At 37.8% G+C, this 19,885-nt stretch overlaps 2 protein-coding genes across 7 annotated transcripts in view; both read left to right on the top strand.

Annotated features, from left to right (window-relative positions):
• sp5b (Sp5 transcription factor b) overlaps positions 1-11,779 on the top strand; it is a 45,931-nt gene extending 34,152 nt beyond the window's left edge. Inside the window, exons 2-3 of one of the 2 annotated variants that reach the window (XM_039649091.2) lie at positions 9,431-9,545; positions 10,785-11,779. In XM_039649091.2, the coding sequence (XP_039505025.2) occupies positions 9,431-9,545; positions 10,785-11,630 (961 nt within the window). In that variant the 3' untranslated portion in view covers positions 11,631-11,779. Of the gene's footprint in view, positions 1-9,317; positions 9,546-10,784 lie in introns of those variants that run through there. The other variant, XM_089133740.1, reaches the window with a different exon arrangement.
• A 494-nt stretch (positions 11,780-12,273) lies between these two features.
• Positions 12,274-19,418, top strand: erich2 (glutamate rich 2). Of its 5 annotated transcripts, none has more exons than XM_039649094.2 (11): positions 12,274-12,439; positions 13,126-13,177; positions 13,295-13,334; positions 13,465-13,501; positions 14,518-14,610; positions 14,851-14,952; positions 15,230-15,321; positions 16,062-16,228; positions 16,430-16,487; positions 16,595-16,666; positions 18,886-19,418. In XM_039649094.2, exons 1-11 carry the CDS (start codon positions 12,432-12,434, stop codon positions 19,041-19,043), a joined length of 879 nt encoding a protein of 292 aa, XP_039505028.2. In that variant the 5' UTR covers positions 12,274-12,431; the 3' UTR covers positions 19,044-19,418. The 5 variants fall into 5 exon arrangements, with proteins under 5 accessions (XP_039505028.2, XP_039505026.2, XP_088989868.1 ...); XM_039649092.2 differs by having other exon boundaries at positions 12,300-12,439; positions 15,227-15,321; XM_089133742.1 differs by lacking the exon at positions 14,851-14,952 and having other exon boundaries at positions 12,300-12,439.
• The last annotated feature ends 467 nt before the right edge of the window (positions 19,419-19,885 follow it).

Below are 19,885 nucleotides of genomic sequence, written 5' to 3'. Positions count from 1 at the left end.
AGTACAACGCTTCCAGGTTACTGCGCGAATAGCGTAGGAGATCTGACGCTGAATGAAGTCGTTATTTTTGTTTGTTTTTTGCGCACTAATAGTATTCTCGTCCCTTCATTAAAGGAGTACTCACTCCCATGTTGTCCAAGATGTCCATGTCTTTCTTCTATCAATAAGAAATTAAGGCTTTTGATGAAAACATTCCAGGATTTTTCTCCATATAATGGACTTTACTGGATTTTAAATGCATTTTAATGTTCAAAAGACAGTTTCAGTGCAAACTGCAAACTGTTCAAAGGGCTTTAAACGATTCCAGACGAAGAATAATGGTCTTATCAAGTGAAATGATCGTTCATTTAAAAAAAAAAAACAAAGTTTAAGTTTTATAAGCTCAAATGGTCGCCTTGCTCTGTTCTGTGATGCGCGCTTGTGACGCTCCTGTTCGAAAAATTATCGAATCTTTTTTCGTGTCATTTGGTTCATTCAATGAATGAAATGAACAAATTGACTCGGGAAAAGATTCATTCATTTTGATGAACGAGTTCGAACTGAACTAATCAATAAGAAAAACTACAAAACTTGGCACAGATAAGGAAATAATACTGGTGTCTTCACTACCTTTCTGGGCCTTGAAAGTTGCAGTGATGTTGCTGTCAATGGAGGCGAAAGAAGGATTTCATCAAAAATATCTTAATTTATGTTCTGAAGATGGTTTGGAACGACATGAGGGGGATTAATTACTGACACAAGTTTCATTTTTGGGTGAACTAACCCTTTAAAGGCAACGGTTTTATTTTCGAATGGATTTTTATAAGGTACTAATGAACTTTTTAGTTTTACATTTGTGCTTTGAGAGCTCTGTCCTTCGGGCTTGGCTGGTTTTGTGATGCACATGAACAGCCCGTCAAACTAATAATTGTCTAACCTGTCACTCACCTGCTTGCATTATTATCCTTCTTCAATATAAGTATGAAGAAGGATAATAATGACAGGACCTGACAGTTATTTAACATTTCTCTGCAGTCAGATTCACTCATTACAGCGCTTGAAACTGTTTTTCTTCTTCACAATTTTATGCAGTTATTTTAGCTTTAGCATACAGACTCAAAACTTGTTTTGTTTTTCATGTGTGGATGTATACAGGGAATTTGGATATTGCAAATATAACATAAATATAAAGTTTATAAGGGCATTTTAAATTTGTGCTTTTTTCCTTTCCTCGCACAAAGCAATCATATGGCTTTACAGAAGACTTGAAGTATACCACGTGAACTATTTTACAGTGATTTATAGCCGGTCACTTGGTCTCATTGTACGTGAAGAAATTCAGAAAAACCCTTTTTTTGTTCCTTTGTTCGTACAATTTCCAATCTGATGAGTGAAACATGAAACACACACGATAATCAGTCCTATAAAAACCGGCATCATTTTGTGTTTTGCTTTCTTCGTTTCCAGGCTGAAAAACACGGTTGTATTTTCCATTATTTATAATGGAAATATCAGGCAGATGAAGCACACGGGCACAGCACATCTTCAGTAATTGACTCATTTATTCACGTTAGTCGCCCATTCGTCTGTGGCCTGTGATGAATTAAACACCCGGGCCACAGCCTGTCCATAACGTGTGTGTGTTGTTATCAATATGCTCTCCTGCACGAGTGTGTTTCTTTCTGCAATCATCGCCGTCCTCAGCTCGGATTGCCTGTAACCCGCCGTCCGTCCCTCACTGTGGTAAACGGCATCTCAAGGCCGATAAAACACGGTAATAAAGTCACTGCTATCAAGAATTAAATCACATATAACACCCAGAGAAAACAAAATCAATGAAACCTCGTTATTTTTGGGAAATCAGTATCTCAAAATAATCCTTATATTATTTTGAGATTAATCCTCGGAGGGATATGCTGTAATTGGATTGCATTATTTACTTTGAACACTATTTATAGTCTACTTTTAGACAAACCGGTATTAATAAAAGCAATTCTGACTGCTGATAACTTTCTAATTGTTTTTTTTTTTTTTCGAATGGAAGCTCATTTCCTCCTCCGCATGAAAAATAAAGGTCATGCCTTATTAGATCATAATTATCACACAAAAGTTAAGAGGTGATATAATGATTATGACTATGAGATAAAAACTTAATGAAATGGCATAAAATTATGACATACTAAGTCATGAGAATAAAAGGTCAAAATTATGACACAATTATGATGACTTTTTGTCATGATTAAGACTTGATTGTTTTTATCAATGTATTGTCAATGATTGTATTATCTCATAATTTCAAATTTTGTTTTAATTATGACTTAGTATCTCATAATTTTGAGATTTTATCATAATTATGACTTCTTATCATTTTTAGGTTTTATCTAATTATTATGACTTAGTATCTAATCATTTTGAGTTTCTATAGGATTTGATGTCAATTTTAATTTTTAATCTCACGATTGACTACATAATTTTGAGTTTTTATCTCATTATCATGACAGTATCTCATCATTTTGAGGTTTCATTTCAGGATTATGACTTAGTATCTCATAATTTTGAGATTTTATAATAATTATGACTTGCTTTCTTATCATTTTTATGACTTAGTATCTAATCATTTTGAGCTTCTATAGGATTCGATGTAAATTTTAAGGTTTAATCTCAAGATTGACTACATCATTTTGAGTTTTTATCTAATTATTATGACAGTATCTCGTCATTTTGAGGTTTCATTTCAGGATTATGACTTAGTATCTCATAATTTTGAGATTTTATCATAATTATGACATGGTTTCTTATCATTTCTAGGTTTTATCTCATTATTATGACTTAGTATCTAATCATTTTGAGTTTCTATAGACTGGTGTCAATTTTAAGGTTTAATCTCACGATTGACTACATAATTTTGAGTTTTTATCTCATGATTATGACAGTATCTCATCATTTTGAGGTTTTATTTCAGGATTATGACTTAGTATCTCATAATTTTGAGATTTTATCATTATGGCTAATTATGATTAGGACTTAGATCTCATATTTAGATTCAATTTGCTCATAGTTAATATTTTTTTAATCATAATTATAAGTTACCAAAGTGATTTTTTAAAATGTGGACTTTTTGACCCCAGCGTACATTATAGTTTTGCTGAAATGTAAATGTCTTTATCACTGATTGTAGTATATTATTCAGTGACTAGGAGGCAGACTTGAAGTTTTCATTTTTTTTTCATCTTTTTAACAGTGGAGAAAAAATCTAAAAAGACTGTGGATGAAGTTTAGTGACATTTCTCCATTTCAGAAGTTAATGAACCGTAGAGAACAAGATAAAAATGTGTATTAGAGCTGGGAGGACTATTGATCCCATTGTTTCTTCTTTATCACCGGGTGTATATTCAGGCACTTATAGAAGTAACTATAACTTTAATCAAAAATGGACTTAAATTCAAGTTAGCTTTATTGGAATGAATGTGTAAAATTGCACAATATTGCCAAAGCAATAGAAATATACAAACATATAGATAAATACAAGTGAACAGTAATAATAATAATAAAAAATGATAAAAATAAAAAAGCAAACAATCAAAATAATTATTACTCTGTGTCAATGAGCTTTCAAATGATATTCAAATATAGGGACAAAATAGACAATGTTCAATTCAGAAGCAGCGCTGTGATTGGCTGGAGGGCAGAAAACAAGCGGCTCTCCCGAGACACAGAAAATGAATAGAGAATCTGATTCCCCGAGAGGTGCTCGGGACCTTAACCTCTCAGTCCCGCGGGAAAGTCAGGGTTAATGGATGATGAAGGGTAATCTCATGCTGAATTAGAGAGAGAGAGAGTGTGTGTGGGCACATCCGAAAAGAGACTGCTGAAATATGAAGCTCCAATATATTGTATCAGAATTGTTTTATTTGTCAGTTCAGTTTCATAAGTAAGAATGAAACGGGAAAACGTTTAAATACCTCTTTAAATGTGCAATTGTCCTAGAAAGCCAAACTCTTTAAAACGTTTTTGTGCATTTTAAATTGAGCTTATATGATGTTTTGAGATCACAATGAATTATAAATCATTAAATGCCATTTATTTTCCCAGAACTTTTCTGCATAATGTTGTGGAGTTGTTGTGCTGAACTGTGTTTGACTGATATTTAATTCAAAAGGCGGTTTGTTTAGAAACATGCAAAATGCCTACTTAGCCTAGATTAGCTGAAGGGGGTTATTTAATGAAATCATCATCTCATGGATGCTGGAAATGCACTTCCATGTTTGTTTGTTTGTTTTTTTCATGTTTTACAAGGTTTTTTTTTAAGTTTTCAGAGTACAGACGTTGTGAAGGGAGAAGCTTAAGGTTGTCATGAGGAAATCCTGTGGGATTAAAGTTAAAATATTGTGTTTATTAAAGTCAGCATGAAACGGACATCGCAATAGTCTTTTCTTACCTATTGTGACGTATATATATCCAAAGGAAACAGCTTCTGGGAATTTATTGTGATACCATTTTTTATGTGTAAAGCCATTGACTTAGTTTGCATCCCTCATAAGTTCACCCAGCCTGTTACATTGATACCAGTTACCCTGTCAAATCTTTAGCATATGCCCTAAATCACATGACTTGCTAGAAGTGACATCATTTCCTTGGAGGAAAAGCAACTCCAAGAACAAAGGAAGAATCGGCCATAAACTTTTCTGTCTTCCTCATTTTTAGAAGACTTATCTAAAGCGTAAAACACACCATGTGCAGCCGGTTGTGTCACTTGCACTGGAGATGAAAATGTTTGTTTATTGTTTTAAATATATCCGAAATGGAAATCTTCTGCTAGCATGTTATTCTTTCCTAGCTAATAATTGGCTTCATAAGCCTAAAACGCCCTTCCTTTTGTTAAAATGTCATGTAACAGGGTGGACAAACTTCATAGAATGTGAATGGGAAATCTTAAATATATGGACGGAATTATTAGGTTATACTAGCGTGTTTTTATGACACTTTCTAATTTTAGCCAACACAATTTGGGGATTTTAAAGCTTTATCAACAAACCTGCTCAGTCCAGAAATCCACCAAACTGTAGCAATTTGTGTGGAAAAACTAGAAAAATTTAATTATAATTTTTACTTGTCCTTCAACCCGCAGTAGAAAGGGTCCAAATAATATTCTTCAAGTTTTAAAGAATGTTCCAAGAAAGTGAAAGTGTCATTTTCTGTCTCTAACATCGCTTATTAAATGCCATTAGTCTAGACAGCAGATTGATTGATTTGGACTGGATGCTGACGACAGCAGAAGACAGTCTGTCCTTCTTGTTGAGTTTGCATGCATGTTATTAATCTGTAAGTCCTGGATTTCAATCATCCACCGTTCTACTTACAATTCAGCTTTTGGTCAACTTTTAGGCAATCTGACCAGCGATGGCGGCTAAATACCTGGCTCAGGGAAACAGATCTGTAGAGACCCACTTAAAACCAGATGAGAGGAACCAGTCTTTGTCATATGGGGAATCTTCTTAGCATCACGGAGACATGTTAACAGGTTCAGTGCCTGAGTGCTTATCGTCAAACGCTGCCAGATTTGCTCGCGGGTAATCTTCTGCCTTTGAATGTCCCTCACCCGTCGGTGGGATTGGAGGGATATTCTCTGTGGTTTTCCTGGTTGTTCTTCAGTTCTGTAGCCATAAGCGCCTCTCTTTCTGACAGAAAGTGCAGTTGCTGTTGCACAAGTTTGATCAGCCTCTGAATGCAGACGTCCTCTGATGAAGTAAATCTTGAAGCAAACACGTTTAAAGCAGCTGACGAAATTTTATCCAAGATGTCTTAAAAGTTAGAAAGAGACATTTCGTTGATTTCGTTTCAGAGGAACGAGCTGTAACTTTCTTGTTACTCATTTCTATTCATGTTCAAAATTAGGACATTTCAGTAATTATCCATAAAAAAAAACAGTTAATTCAATCAATATAGATGTCTTGCCCTTGAGAAAGACACTCACATGGGAAAACTTTTAAAGTTTGTCCTGGTTTGACAGGAAGAGATCGTCCAACATCTAAACCACGGATTGATCTGATATCTGTGAAAATAATCAACTGACGTGAAACTGATCAAACCATGCAAATATTCAGATTAGGGGTTGTAATTTTCACATTAGCTTTACATTTTTGTGTGCAATCTACAGTATATCTTAAAAAAGGGAAAGAAAATCTAACTTTTAATCAGCAAAAGTGACAGTAATGAAAAAATATCAAAATATAAATTGATTTCCACAAAAATATGAAGCAGCACAATACTTTTTAACATTGATAATAATCAGGAATGTTAGAGTATCAAATCATCATATTGGAGTGATTTCTGAAGGGTCATGTGACACTGAAGATTGGAGTAATGATGCTTGAAATTCAACTTTGAATCAAGGGAATAAATTACGTTTGACTCTATATTAAAACGGGAAACCGTTATTTTAATTTGTAATAATATTACCGAAACAACAGTCCAGTCCGTCATTGATCCTTCCTTTCACAAAACATTTCCTTCGACTTTTATGGTCATTTATTTAATGTTTTAGTTTATTTGATTGTTTTAAGTTGCTTATAAAAATGTAAAGCTCTTAGTTTAATTCTGTAGGATTTCCCACAAAATCAGCAGAGAGAGAAAATGAAGGAACGGTCTCTTCCACCATCTGTATTTGACCAGAATATCGTCTCAGTGGGAAACTTTGTTGAAGACCTCGGCTGGTCCTGTAATTAACATTGATTGTGACTTTGATTTGCTTTCTGGGGAATTGGAAATGTGCTCATCAAGACCGGTTCAGACATCAGCGTCTTCTGTCAGTTACTGAACCTCATTTACACACCGTCTGTAATAGCAGCCCAGTTCTCTATCACAAAAAAAACCAAAAACTTGCTGATAATTTACTCACCCCCATGTCATCCAAGATGTCCACGTCTTTCTTTCTTCAGTCGAAAAGAAATTAAGGTTTTTGATGAAAATATTCCAGGATTTTCTCCATATAATGGACTTCATTGAGAACCAAACGGTTCAAGGTCCAAATGAGAGTTTCAGTGCAGATTCAAGGGGCTTTAAACGACACCAGACGATGAATAAGGGTCTTATCTAGGACCTTTCGAGTCATGACTCGAAAAAAGATTCGTTCATTTTGATGAACGAGTTCGAACACGAACGCTCATCACAGAACAGAGCAAGGCAAGCATTTGTGCTTATAAAACTTAAACTTTTTAATTTATTTATTAAATGAGTGATCGTTTCGCTAGTTAAGACTCTTATTCATCGTCTGGTGTCGTTTAAAGCCCTTTGAAGCTGCACTGAAACTCTCATTTGGACCTTGAACCGTTTGGTTCCCATTGAAGTCCATTATATGGAGAAAATCCTGGAATGTTTTCATCAAAAACCTTCATTTCTTTTCGAACTGAAGAAAGAAAGACATGGACATATCTTTTAATATAAGTACAATGTAAAAACATATATGATTGTATCTCATGATTCATTTAGTCGAGAAAGACACTTGTCCAGTGGTCATATCATAGTATATGTCAAGTATCACATACAATATATTATACACTCTAAACAACGCTGGGTTGTTTTAACACAAATTTGGGTCAAATATGGACAGACCCAATTTTTGGGTTAAAAATGTCATTTAAAATTTTAACCCAACACTGTAAAAATGAATACGCTTTATCTAATAAAATTGTGTCAACAGATTACAAGCAATAATATTTATTAAATTGAACAAATTAGAATTGAGTAATAGTTAATCAAATTAATATTCTAATTAATTCTAATTTGTACAATTTAATTAATAATATTGCTTGTAATATGTTGCCACAATTTTATTGATTAGATAAAGCATATTATTTTTTTCAGTGAACTTCAACTTTCACTTTGTATTTTTTTAATTACATTTTTAACCCAACACATTTGGGTTTGTCCATATTTTACCCAAATTTGGGTTGAAACAATCCAACATTTTTTAGCGTGTAAATGCCACTCACACAATGAAGCTGATTCCCCCAGAACTCTTCTGATTGGTCTGTGTCCGATCTGCTCTAATAACCATTACCATATAATTACAGACTAGACTCAATGTTATAATTCCTCTCTCTCTCTCTCTCTCTCTCTCTCTCGTTCCCTCTTTCTTGCGTCTCTCTCCGTGTCCCTCAAAGGAAAGGTCCGATGTAAAATGGGTCACTCTCACACCCTGGAGTGTATGTTGAAAGCGTTCGGGATCTATTAACAGGCATCTTCCTCCCCAGCTTCTTCTGACCCCGATAACAGGCTTTTTTATTTTTAATTGTCATGCCAAGAGAATTCCAACATACATTGTAAACCGTCCAGCCATTCGATAACCAGATGCCTTCCCTCTGGCTTACATATGAAATTTGTATTATCGTGTTTAGCATGCTCTTAAACACAAGTTTGTTTCATCATCTTTAGGTAGACTAACATGACTAACCTACATCTTGGATGCCCTTGAGATAAGCTAAAACATACCAACAATTAATTTCAAAGTTAATTTCGTTTCGTGTCTTAGGCCATCAATGTGTACTTACATTTACGAGTGATTAAATCATGTTTAATTTGGACTTTTCTGGGCATGCTCTTTGAGGTGGTGACCATAGACCTCCATTATGACTGACAGACAAAAACGGTTTGACCTAAAAATATCAAAATGAAAACGACTGCAGAAACAAAGACACCTACATCTTGGATGCCCTTGAGATAAGCTAAAACATACCAACAATTAATTTCAAAGTGAACTATCCCTTTAAACTAAAGAGACCCAAGTTGGAGGGTCTTCATGTAGGCCTGAGAGAACAATGGCTGCTTTCTGTCTTCATGAGGCTTCAAAGCTGTGCGCTGAAGGAACAGAGTTCTGCTTTGTTGTGGAAACCGCAGATGTTGCTCTAGTTTTAGAAACCCTTGTAAGCACTTCAAGAGGCATTGAGCCTCCCACACGCTGTCCTTCGCTCTCAATGGATCGGCAGGTTTCCATGCTGTTTCTTTTAAAACTTCTTTAGCGTCTAAAAATCCTGTAAAATCTTAAAATTCATACTTTCACAAAAATACTTGCAGACGAATAAAATATATACTATACTATTAACATTTTTGTATGTGTTTTATATGGAGCTCTGAAACCCTGTGGATTAACTTTATCCCACCAAAGAAAACTGTTATGCATTTCTACAGCCTCGTAGACATAAGCAACAATTACTATCTCCTTATTATTTCTTTGATCCATTCACAGTCCTGATGAATTAATTGCACCTCCTTCATCTCTCCCCATCTTGAATAATCAATTCTTTTATTTTCCAAAGCAGAAAAGACTTGAGCTCTTCGTTATTCTGTGATGATTGGGCAGCGCTAATCTTCAAAGGCAAAGCGCTTCGTTCTGACTGGCTGGAGTTCTGATCAAACTCAATGAAATGACGCCAGTGTGTTCACTTTGCTACAGGATTATCCCGTGTGTTGTTGCACGGCATCGAGGAGGCAGATCGAGAAGTCTTCATTGGTGTGGCATAACTGTGGACGCCATAATGCGCAATGACCCACTGCAAGCTTTCCTTCAGGTGCGTTAAATGATTTTCTCTGATATGAATTGTGTAAAACTTGTCATTTTGATGTCCTGCATGCTGATTTGGGAGGGATTCGTTATATAAGCATTCACTTTGGTTCTCACTCCTTAAAGGGATAGTTTACCCAAAAAAGGAGATTTGCTGTTAATTTACTCTCTCTTTGGCCATCCAAGATTTTGATGAAGACATTCCAGGATTTTTCTCCATATAATGGACTTCAATGGGAACCAAACGGTTCAAGGTCCAAAAGAGAGTTTCAGTGCAAACTGCAAACTGTTCAAAGGGCTTTAAACGATTCCAGACGATGAATAAGGGTCTTATCAAGCGAAACGATCATTAATTTAAAAAATAAATAACAAAGTTTAAGTTTTATAAGCTCAAATGGTCGCCTTGCTCTGTTCTGTGATGCGTGTTCGTGACTCTCCTGTTCGAACTCATTCATCGAATTGAACGAGTCAAAATCTTTTTCCGAGGCATTTGGTTCATTCAACGAACGAATTGACTCGGAAAAAGATTTGTTCATTTTAATGAACGAGTTCGAACAGGAGAGTCACAAACGTGCCTCACAAAACAGAGCAAGGCGACCATTTGAGCTTATAAAACTTAAACTTTGTAATTTTTTTAAATGATTGATCGTTTCGCTTGATAAAACCCTTATTCAGCATCTGGAATCGTTTAAAGCCCTTTGAACAGTTTGCACTGAAACTGTCTTTTGGACCTTGAACCGTTTGGTTCCCAACTTCCCATTCAAGTCCATTATATGGAGAAAAATGCTGGAATGTCTTCATCAAAAACCTTAATTTCTTTCGACTGAAGAAAGAATGACATGGACATCTTGGTTGACATGGGGGTGAGTAAATTATCTTTTTAAAAGTGAACTACTCCTTTAACAGCAAATTTAAGATTTTGGGTGAACTATCCCTTTAAGGGAGACATCATAAATGTGCCAGAAACAGGACGAAGAGTGCCAATCATTCAAGCATAAATATATACTATAAATTTAAAGCTTTCAAGCAAAAGTTGATTTTTTCAACCATGAAACCCTTAACTTTATCCAACTAATATGCAGTACCCAAAGAAAATAAGCATACATCCAAAATGTGCCAGAAACAGGACTGAATTAAAGTGCCAATAATTTGTATCACGAGCTTCCTGTCGCGTGATGATGCATGTGCGGGAGCTTCTTAAGACCTCAATGTATCCTCATAAATTAAATGCTTTGATATTTCATAGGATCGGACTCCAGAATCCATCAAAGGATCCCCCTTGATGTTGCTGGAAGACACCTGCAATCGCATCAGCCCTTCCTGTGCGTCCGGATCCACTCGCGTCCCGTATGAAGGTTCACCACCCAAGCTCTTCCACCCCTGGAGAAGTGACGCCTCCACACATGCAGCATTCTCCTCTGATTGGCTGTCCCGGCACATCCAGACCTCATTAAACCCACACCACGACGTGCCACCGACACACTATGACTTCTCGCCGTTGGAGATGTTGCCTTGTCCATCATCCTCCTCATACGCTTCTCTTTCAGCTTACGGACCCACACACACTGGACTTGTGCATCATCCGCAGAGACAATTGGCTCGGGAGGATATGCAATGGTGGACCAGTCACTCCTCAACACATCATTTTCAGCAGATACAGCAGTACCAGGCCCGAATCGCCACCCTGCTCAACTCCAAGTCTCGGAAAAGCCGGAGATGCACGTGCCCAAACTGCCAGAAGAGCACGGACGCGTCGGGCAGGAGAAAGCAGCACGTGTGCCACATGCCGGGCTGCGGGAAGGTGTACGGAAAGACGTCGCACCTGAAGGCACACCTGAGGTGGCACACGGGAGAGCGGCCGTTCGTGTGCACCTGGATGTTCTGCGGGAAGAGCTTCACGCGCTCCGATGAGCTCCAGAGACACCTGCGCACACACACCGGAGAAAAGCGCTTCACCTGCCCGGACTGCAACAAGCGCTTCATGCGCAGTGACCATCTGGCCAAACACCTGAAGACACACCTGATGAGGAAGAGCAGACCACTGTATCCCATGCTGGACCACATTAGCAAAACCCTTGAACAGAAGTCTTAGCATAACATTAAAACTGATCATAAATTGGACAATACCGATATGGTGTCCAATGTTGTGCATCCCTTAATAATTTCACATTGATGTGTGTTACACTTTACTTTTTTGCTGTTTCAGAAATAGTTTCAGAATTTTTTTTTAATATAGCAGGACCACTGAGATGTGTTACAACATGCTCAAAATGTGTTAAAATTAATGTTCAAAGCTTTTGTCAGGACTCTAAGAAAATTGTGTATACACACCCTAAGAAATATTAAAAAATAATGTTGCAATCGACCAAAGTTTCCCCTATGCAATATGATCTCGGTGTACAGGCAAAACCCTAACTAAAAATGTTCATTGATAATTGCCTTCTTTTTCAAAAAGACATTAGGCTACATTTATGTACACATTTTGTTGACTAGGCCTAATCGTTTGCACAATTTTAGTCACTTGGAAGGTAAAATACTAATTGAACGATAAGTATAATAGCCTAATGATAATGTATATTGTTGGTTATCATTATTGTTGTTAAAAATGAATACATTGTTGTATGCTTTTACAATTTGTGTAAAACAATGAGCAAGTGTCACGCAAGAAAGACGTTGGTTCCGGAAGAGCATGTTGCACTCGGATTATTTGGAGGTGACGCCTCCAGTTGCGATGGAAACAGCACGCCTGCCCTCTCAAACTGCGACAGGGCTTCAGAAAGTCAAAAGAAACTTATGAAAAGTGTCACTGTAGGCCTTACATTTTATGAAAGACTTTACAATTACCCGTTCAGCTCTCGATTACAGTCGATAGATCCTATCAAATAAAGCACAGATGAACAGGTAAGGACGCTCATATGTGGCATTTCAATCTTATTTTAACGTTACATGTTTTATATAAGATATTCTACGTTATTTTTCAAACATTTAATACTGTTTTTTTACATATAAAACATTCGCTTTGTTGTCTGTAAACGTTGTAATAGAGTGTGACTAAAAGTGAATAAGGCTTAAAACATTCAACAGATTCTTGAGTTACAGGCATCGCCTCAAGTCTTAAAGGGATAGCTAGTACACCCAAAAAAATAAAATTCTGTCATTCCCTAGTGTAATTAATAGTGTAGTTTAGCCTTACAAACAAGACTTTCGTTCATCTTCTCAACACAAATTAAGATCTTCTTGATGAAAGCTGAGATCTTGCTGTCCCTCCATTGACAGCTACGCTATTAACATTGACACTTTAATGCTTTAAAAGGTGCATTAAGAGTTTGTTAAACTAGTCCACATTAATTGAGCTATTTACTCCAACATTTTTGAATTTAGGCTCCCTTTAAGACTAATACACCTGACTGTTAGCTATAATGTTAAAATGACATCACTGGGCTCTCGTGTATTTTTACATTAACTCACCATAAACATTTGTATAATTTCCATTACTCTTTAAAAGTCTCATACAGTAGCTTTACTATGTCTGCATTTCTTTACCATCAAAATACTTATTTAAATATTTGATTATTATTAATGCTAAGATTACAGTGTGTTGGGCGGCCGTCAGAAGTCTCATCAAAAGACGATGATAAGGTTAGTGGTTATATATGGATATTGTGCTTTGTTTCATATTATGTGACAAACTATATAGTGTCTTGATCATTTTGACTTTAGTCTTGTTCACATTTAGTGTTTTTTCTATTTCTAAAGGAGGTTGCACCCTTAAAATCAGTGATTGGCAGCTCAACAGGTACAATATTATTTATATCAATACAAATCCACTGTAGCAACGCAGTTAACACGCACATGACGACAGTCTGCTTTGGTTTCCGGGTTATTTTTCTGCAAGGTTGAATGATTTTATGTCCTTTGTTCTGTAGATCCAGTGGCAAAAGAACCAGTGGAATGGAAACCAGAGTAGGTTTAGATTTTCAGATTATTTTTTGGATATTATACTGTATGCTTTATAGTAGGGGTCGACCGATTATTGGCCTGGCCGATTATCGGCACCGATATTAAGCATTTTTATGGTTATCGGTATCAGCCATTTTCAAAACCGATTTGCCGACAAAATAATTTTCATATCATCATAGACACACGGAAACTCAAAGATCTCCACGGCAACCCGTCAAAATAAAAGTTCGGTTTTTCACAAAGCCCTAAAAATGTAATTTTTGTTAAACCGTAAATAAATTGAATAAGTTTGATGATTTTAATTAATTAGAAATGCTTTTCGATTACTAAAATTTTATTTAAAAATTAAATTAGAGTCTTCAAGTTTTACAAAATGTTTACAGAATGCTGCTGCTGAGTGCTCCATGAACTTTTTTTTACAAGTTATTATTATTTTTAATAACAGTTCTCAGATTCAAAGATATGTTTAAAATCATTTAAAGAAAGTTTTTGGCAAAATCCTTTTTTATTCTTAATTTTGACATTATTTTGACACAAAAAACTTTTTGTTTACATGATATATGTTGGTGCACTGTGTATAATTATTTTGTATGTAAATAAATACACACACATGTATATTTAGGAAAAAATACTATTTATATATAAAATATTCATATTTATATATAATATAAATTATATATAAATCTATATACATGAAAATATTTGTTAAATATATACAAGCATGTGTGTGTATTTATATATATATATAAAATAATCATACCAGTGCACCCACATATATCATGTAAACAAAAACTTTTATTTTGGATGTGATTAATCATGATTAATCATTTGACAGCCCTAATATATACTGTGTATATATATCGGTTCAAAATATCGGTTATCGGTCTATTTGATCTGTAATAATCGGTATCGGCATCGGCCCTGAAAATCACATATCTGTCGATCCCTATTGCTTTAGTTGCTTTAGAAACCACATTCACGTCAAATGCATTTGGTGCTTTGGTTTGATTTATGTATAGGCAGCAGAAACCAAAACCCAGCGGGAGGACAAGAGGACAGGATGTATCTCTAAACTATGAGACAACAAATATCAAAGCTCCAAGTTCCACAAGGTAAAACATAACTTTTTACAAAATTGCCCATGCAGCTCTCAGTCGACAGGTAACATTGTAAAAGCCTCACAATATATACAATTAAACTGCATAGATGAAGTAAGAATGCTCTGAATATACAAAGTTGTGTCATATTCTTCAACATTGTCATATGCATTACCATGCCAAACCCTCCTAGAGTTGTCATGACAGAATTACACTTTAACAATCATTTAAATGCATTGGTTTGATTTTGTGTAGGCAACCGAAAGCAAATCCCAAAGAGCAGGATCCCTCTATGAAGAAAGAGGGGAATCCTTCCCTGAACTCTGAAACATCAAGTACCTCACACAATTCCAAGAGGTAAAAGCATTTGATATCTGACAATAATAACTAAAAGCGATATTTCTCTACACTAGATCATTTGGACTGATGCATCATCCTGAGAGGAATATCGAAAAATCCTTATTTTTAATTTGATTGTATCAGTGGCTTTTTGTATTCCGGTCAACATGCTCTTTGGGTCATGCATGGGATGTGGTTTATGGGCCGTACATGCATAAAGCAGGGGAGCTGATGGCATTCATTCGCTCCAGTGATCTCTAATAGTTTACCTTTTATCACCCATTTCTTTCAGCAGCAGAGGGTATAATGCCTCTAAAGCTCCGTCCTTCAGAAATGTAACCACGCATGGACATAAACTACCTAAACAGGTCCCCCCTATGATGACAGGTACTGAATCTGTTTTATCCTATAGGCTGTTTACAGCTGGTATTAAGATGCGCTTTGGTCGATCGGATCACAAGTGGACGACGCTAAATACAGGTGTAAACGGGGTCTAAAACGTTTTGAGCTTGTCAGACACTTCCAGAGGGAGTTGAAAACGCATCCGTCCGGATTGCTTTCGTAGTGTAAACACTCATGTGGCCGAATGTGTTCAAACAGCCGTCTACTGAACTAATGCGTGAACATTATAGGAAGAGCTCTAGCCAGACGGGATTTAACTTTGACGACTGAAGACCCAAGTTTGGTTTAAAGATGAAAAATGTACCAAACACAATGTTCTCTCTCCATTCCTGGTCTCGTGGCTGTCAGCTGCTATTCTCCATGTTTTTCCGTCGTCTCTGGGTGCGTTCAAATGTCAATTCCACAAGCTTATTACCTCCATTACATTTAATGTACACCCATAGATCATTCCCTCGAAGAAATCAGGACAGAAGTTGAAAGTGGAACAAAGAGACGAGTTAAAACACTGGTGTAAACGGGAATGTGTCTCCCTCGTCTACTTGTGATCCGATCGACCAAAACGCATCTTAAAACCAGGAGTAAACAGTGCCTTATTCTTTTTTAAAAGCATTTATGGTTTAATCCATTTGTGTTAGAGTTCCTGAAGCATTTTGTGATGCCCATGGGCTCCAGTACAAATACAGCAGGGCCCAAAAAAGATTTTCTTTTTTTTATTTAAACATTAGAAAAGCAAGGAGAATGTGAAGTCCAGTCAGAACGTGTGCATGAAAAACACACCCAGACCCCTCAAGTAGTGTCGTCTGCAAATGACCAGGATCCTCATGAGGCCCAAAGTGAAGAGGAAGAGAACGAGAGCGCAGAAGGACATGTGCCTCTAGAACTGTTTGCAGAGGTACACATCATGTTTGTTTGCATTTGACAAAAAACTGACTTACAAAAGCAATGCCCACTAGATTAAGAAGCAAGCCAGAGAAATGCAGGAGAAGAAATAGTAGTTCTGATGTGTTTGAAAATGGCCAACACACTTTTTTTATTGAAATGCCTATTGAGATGCAGTTCAACAAATGTTCTGTGTGTGTTTCTCTGAGTCCAGTTTCTACAGGCTGTGATGACCAAGAATTATCCTCTCGCCAAGAAGCTCTGTCAGATGAGTAAGCAGCCATTTGAATTAGTATTGTTTCCTACAGTATTGTTATGTGGCATTTCTTACATTGTGATACTAATTTTGTCATCATTCTCATTCATTCTTTAAATGTAGTTTTAATTTATGAGCCCCAAAACTCTGAGGCTAAGAGATTCCTGCCTCTCATTGAAGAAAAGTTACTGACAGGTGAGTTCATATCTATCTGTCTGTCGATCTATCCATCCATCCACCCACCCGTCTATCTCTCTGACTATCTATCTAACTATCTATCCATCCATCCATCCACCCATGCATCCATCCATCCACCCACCCACCCTTCCATCCATCAATCTATCCATCCATCCATCCATCAATCTATCCATCCATCCACCCATCCATCCATCCATCCACCCTTCCATCCATCAATCTATCCACCCATCCATCCATCCACCTTCCCATCCATCCACCCACCCTTCCATCCATCAATCTATCCATCCATCCATCCATCAATCTATCCATCCATCCACCCATCCATCCATCCATCCATCCATCCATCCATCCACCCACCCACCCACCCTTCCATCCATCAATCTATCCACCCATCCATCCATCCACCTTCCCATCCATCCACCCACCCTTCCATCCATCAATCTATCCATCCATCCATCAATCTATCCATCCATCCACCCATCCATCCATCCATCCATCCACCTTCCCATCCATCCATCCACCCACCCTTCCATCCATCAATCTATCCATCCATCTATCCACCCATCCATCCATCCATCCATCCATCCACCTACCCATCCATCCATCCATACATCCACCCACCTATCCATCCACCCACCCAACCACCCTTCCCCCCACCCATCTATCCATCCCTCCATCCATCTACCCATCCCTCCATCCACCTATCCATCCATCCATCTATCATCTATCTACCCATCCACCCACCCACCCATCCATCCATCCTTCCTTTCACCCACCCATCTATCCCTCCATCCACCTACCCATCCCTCCATCCACCCACCCACCCACCCACCCATCCATACATCTATCATCTATCTACCCATCCATCCACCCACCCATCCATCTATCCATCCATCCATCTATCATCTATCTACCCATCCACCCACCCACGCACCCATCCATCCATCCATCCATCCATCCATCCATCTATCATCTATCTACCCATCCATCCACCCATCCACCCATCCATCCATCCTTCCACCCATCCATCTATCCATCCATCCATCCACCCATCCATCCATCATCCACCCTTCCATCCATCCACCCACCCATCCATCCATCTACCCATCCATCCACCCACCCATTCATCCATCCATCTATCTACCCATCCATCCACCCATCCATCCATCATCCATCCTTCCACCCACCTATCCACCCATCCATCTATCCATCCATCCATCCATCCACCCATTCATCCATCATCCATCCTTTCACCCACCTATCCACCCATCCAACCACCCATCCATCCATCCATCCTTCCACCCATCCATCCATCCACCCATCCATCCATCCATCCTTCCACCCACCCATTCATCCATCCAACCACCCATCCATCCATCCATCCTTCCACCCATCCATCCATCCATCCACCCATCCATCCATCCATCCATCCATCCTTCCACCCACCCATTCATCCATCCATCTATCTACCCATCCATCCATCCACCCATCCATCCTTCCACCCATCCATCTATCCATCCATCCATCCATCCACCCTTCCACCCACCCATTCATCCATCCAACCACCCATCCATCCATCCATCCATCCTTCCACCCATCCATCCATCCTTCCACCCACCCATTCATCCATCCAACCACCCATCCATCCATCCATCCTTCCACCCATCCATCCACCCATCCATCCATCCATCCATCCATCCATCCATCCATCCATCCATCCTTCCACCCACCCATTCATCCATCCACCCATCCATCCTTCCACCCATCCATCTATCCATCCATCCACCCATCCATCCTTCCACCCACCTATCCATCCATCCATCCATCCATCCACCCATCCATCTATCCATCCATCCATCCATCCACCCTTCCATCCATCCACCCATCCATCCATCCATCCATCCACCGATCCATCCATCCATCCATCCACTACAGTATCTCTATCAATTAATCCATCTATCCACTTTTGACATGGAAGTTCCACTTTGTTTTCCAAAGCATTTACATTTTTATGACACTATCTCAAGCTTCACTACAACTTTCCTCTTTAGTGTTTAAATTAACATAGATACATAAAATAACAAAAATGTTTTGTGAAGCACTACAGGCATGAATGAAAATTAAATAAAAACAATGTTCCAAATGGGTAACTTTAATAATGAAATTCAAGTGTGTTGAATTCGCCTTCTTCATCTGGATACCCTCATAAATTCTAGAAGCGGAGGAGGAATCAGATGATGATGATGATGATGAATTTGACACATCTGATGATGATGATGATGTTGAGGATGATGACGATGAGTCCACAGATAGCTCTGACACAGATGAAGAGTCCACTGAAAGCACAGACGATACGTTATCATCTGAATCATAAATTTCAGTGCATTTCCCCCAGTCCTATAAGCACGCACTGTATTGTTTTACTATGTCTAATGCTTATAAACAATGTGTGATGTGTCCAGAATATTATGTATGCGCAGGTATGTCAAATACTGACTGGACATTCAATTATATTCTGCGTGAATTGTAATCTAACCCCGGTTTCACAGACAAGCCATAAGCTCAAATGCATATGCACTGGCATATCTTAAAATATGTCAATGCCATTATTTTGTCTCAGGATGCATGCACACCAGCAATGCTTTTTCGAAGACACATTTAGTTGAACTAAGGCCTGATCCTGGTTTACTCTTAGCCCTGTCTGTGAAACCAGGCCTATATGTCTTAGGATAATAAAATAGCTATTCCCAATTTCACTTTTTCTGTTAAGTTGTTCAGATGACGCAAGACATTTTAGCGCCATCTGATGGAGAGAAAATAACACTATAGTTTCACAAATATGACCGAGGCCAGTTGTCACACAATAAGGCTGTATTGAAAAAAGGCAAACAACTATAATATTTTGAATATGTATTTTATTTTGAAGTCTTAAAGTCTTGTCTTAACTTTTTGTTAATTTTTACCGAGACCGAGACTCATTTTTCGTAATAGCTGTTGCACAGGTATATACAATAAAATCGTTGCATGCGTTAAGATAATGATATCATTATCTTAACAAATGCAAAGATTTTATTGTGTTTTCAAATGCATTTTTGTTGTCAGGACTTTAATGTATGCGTCTACAGAAACTGACTATCAAAAAAACCGACTGGAGTGAGAAGGTGTGACAACTTGCCCCGGTCTCTTCTTGAGCTGTCAAGGGCTGAAACTGCGGCA

The sequence above is a fragment of the Pimephales promelas genome, chromosome 8 (genome assembly GCF_988280905.1).
Source record: "Pimephales promelas chromosome 8, fPimPro1.hap1.1, whole genome shotgun sequence".
Lineage (NCBI taxonomy): Eukaryota > Metazoa > Chordata > Actinopteri > Cypriniformes > Leuciscidae > Pimephales > Pimephales promelas.
Note: the sequence above shows the minus strand (reverse complement) of the source record. Positions and strands in the feature narration are given on the sequence as shown.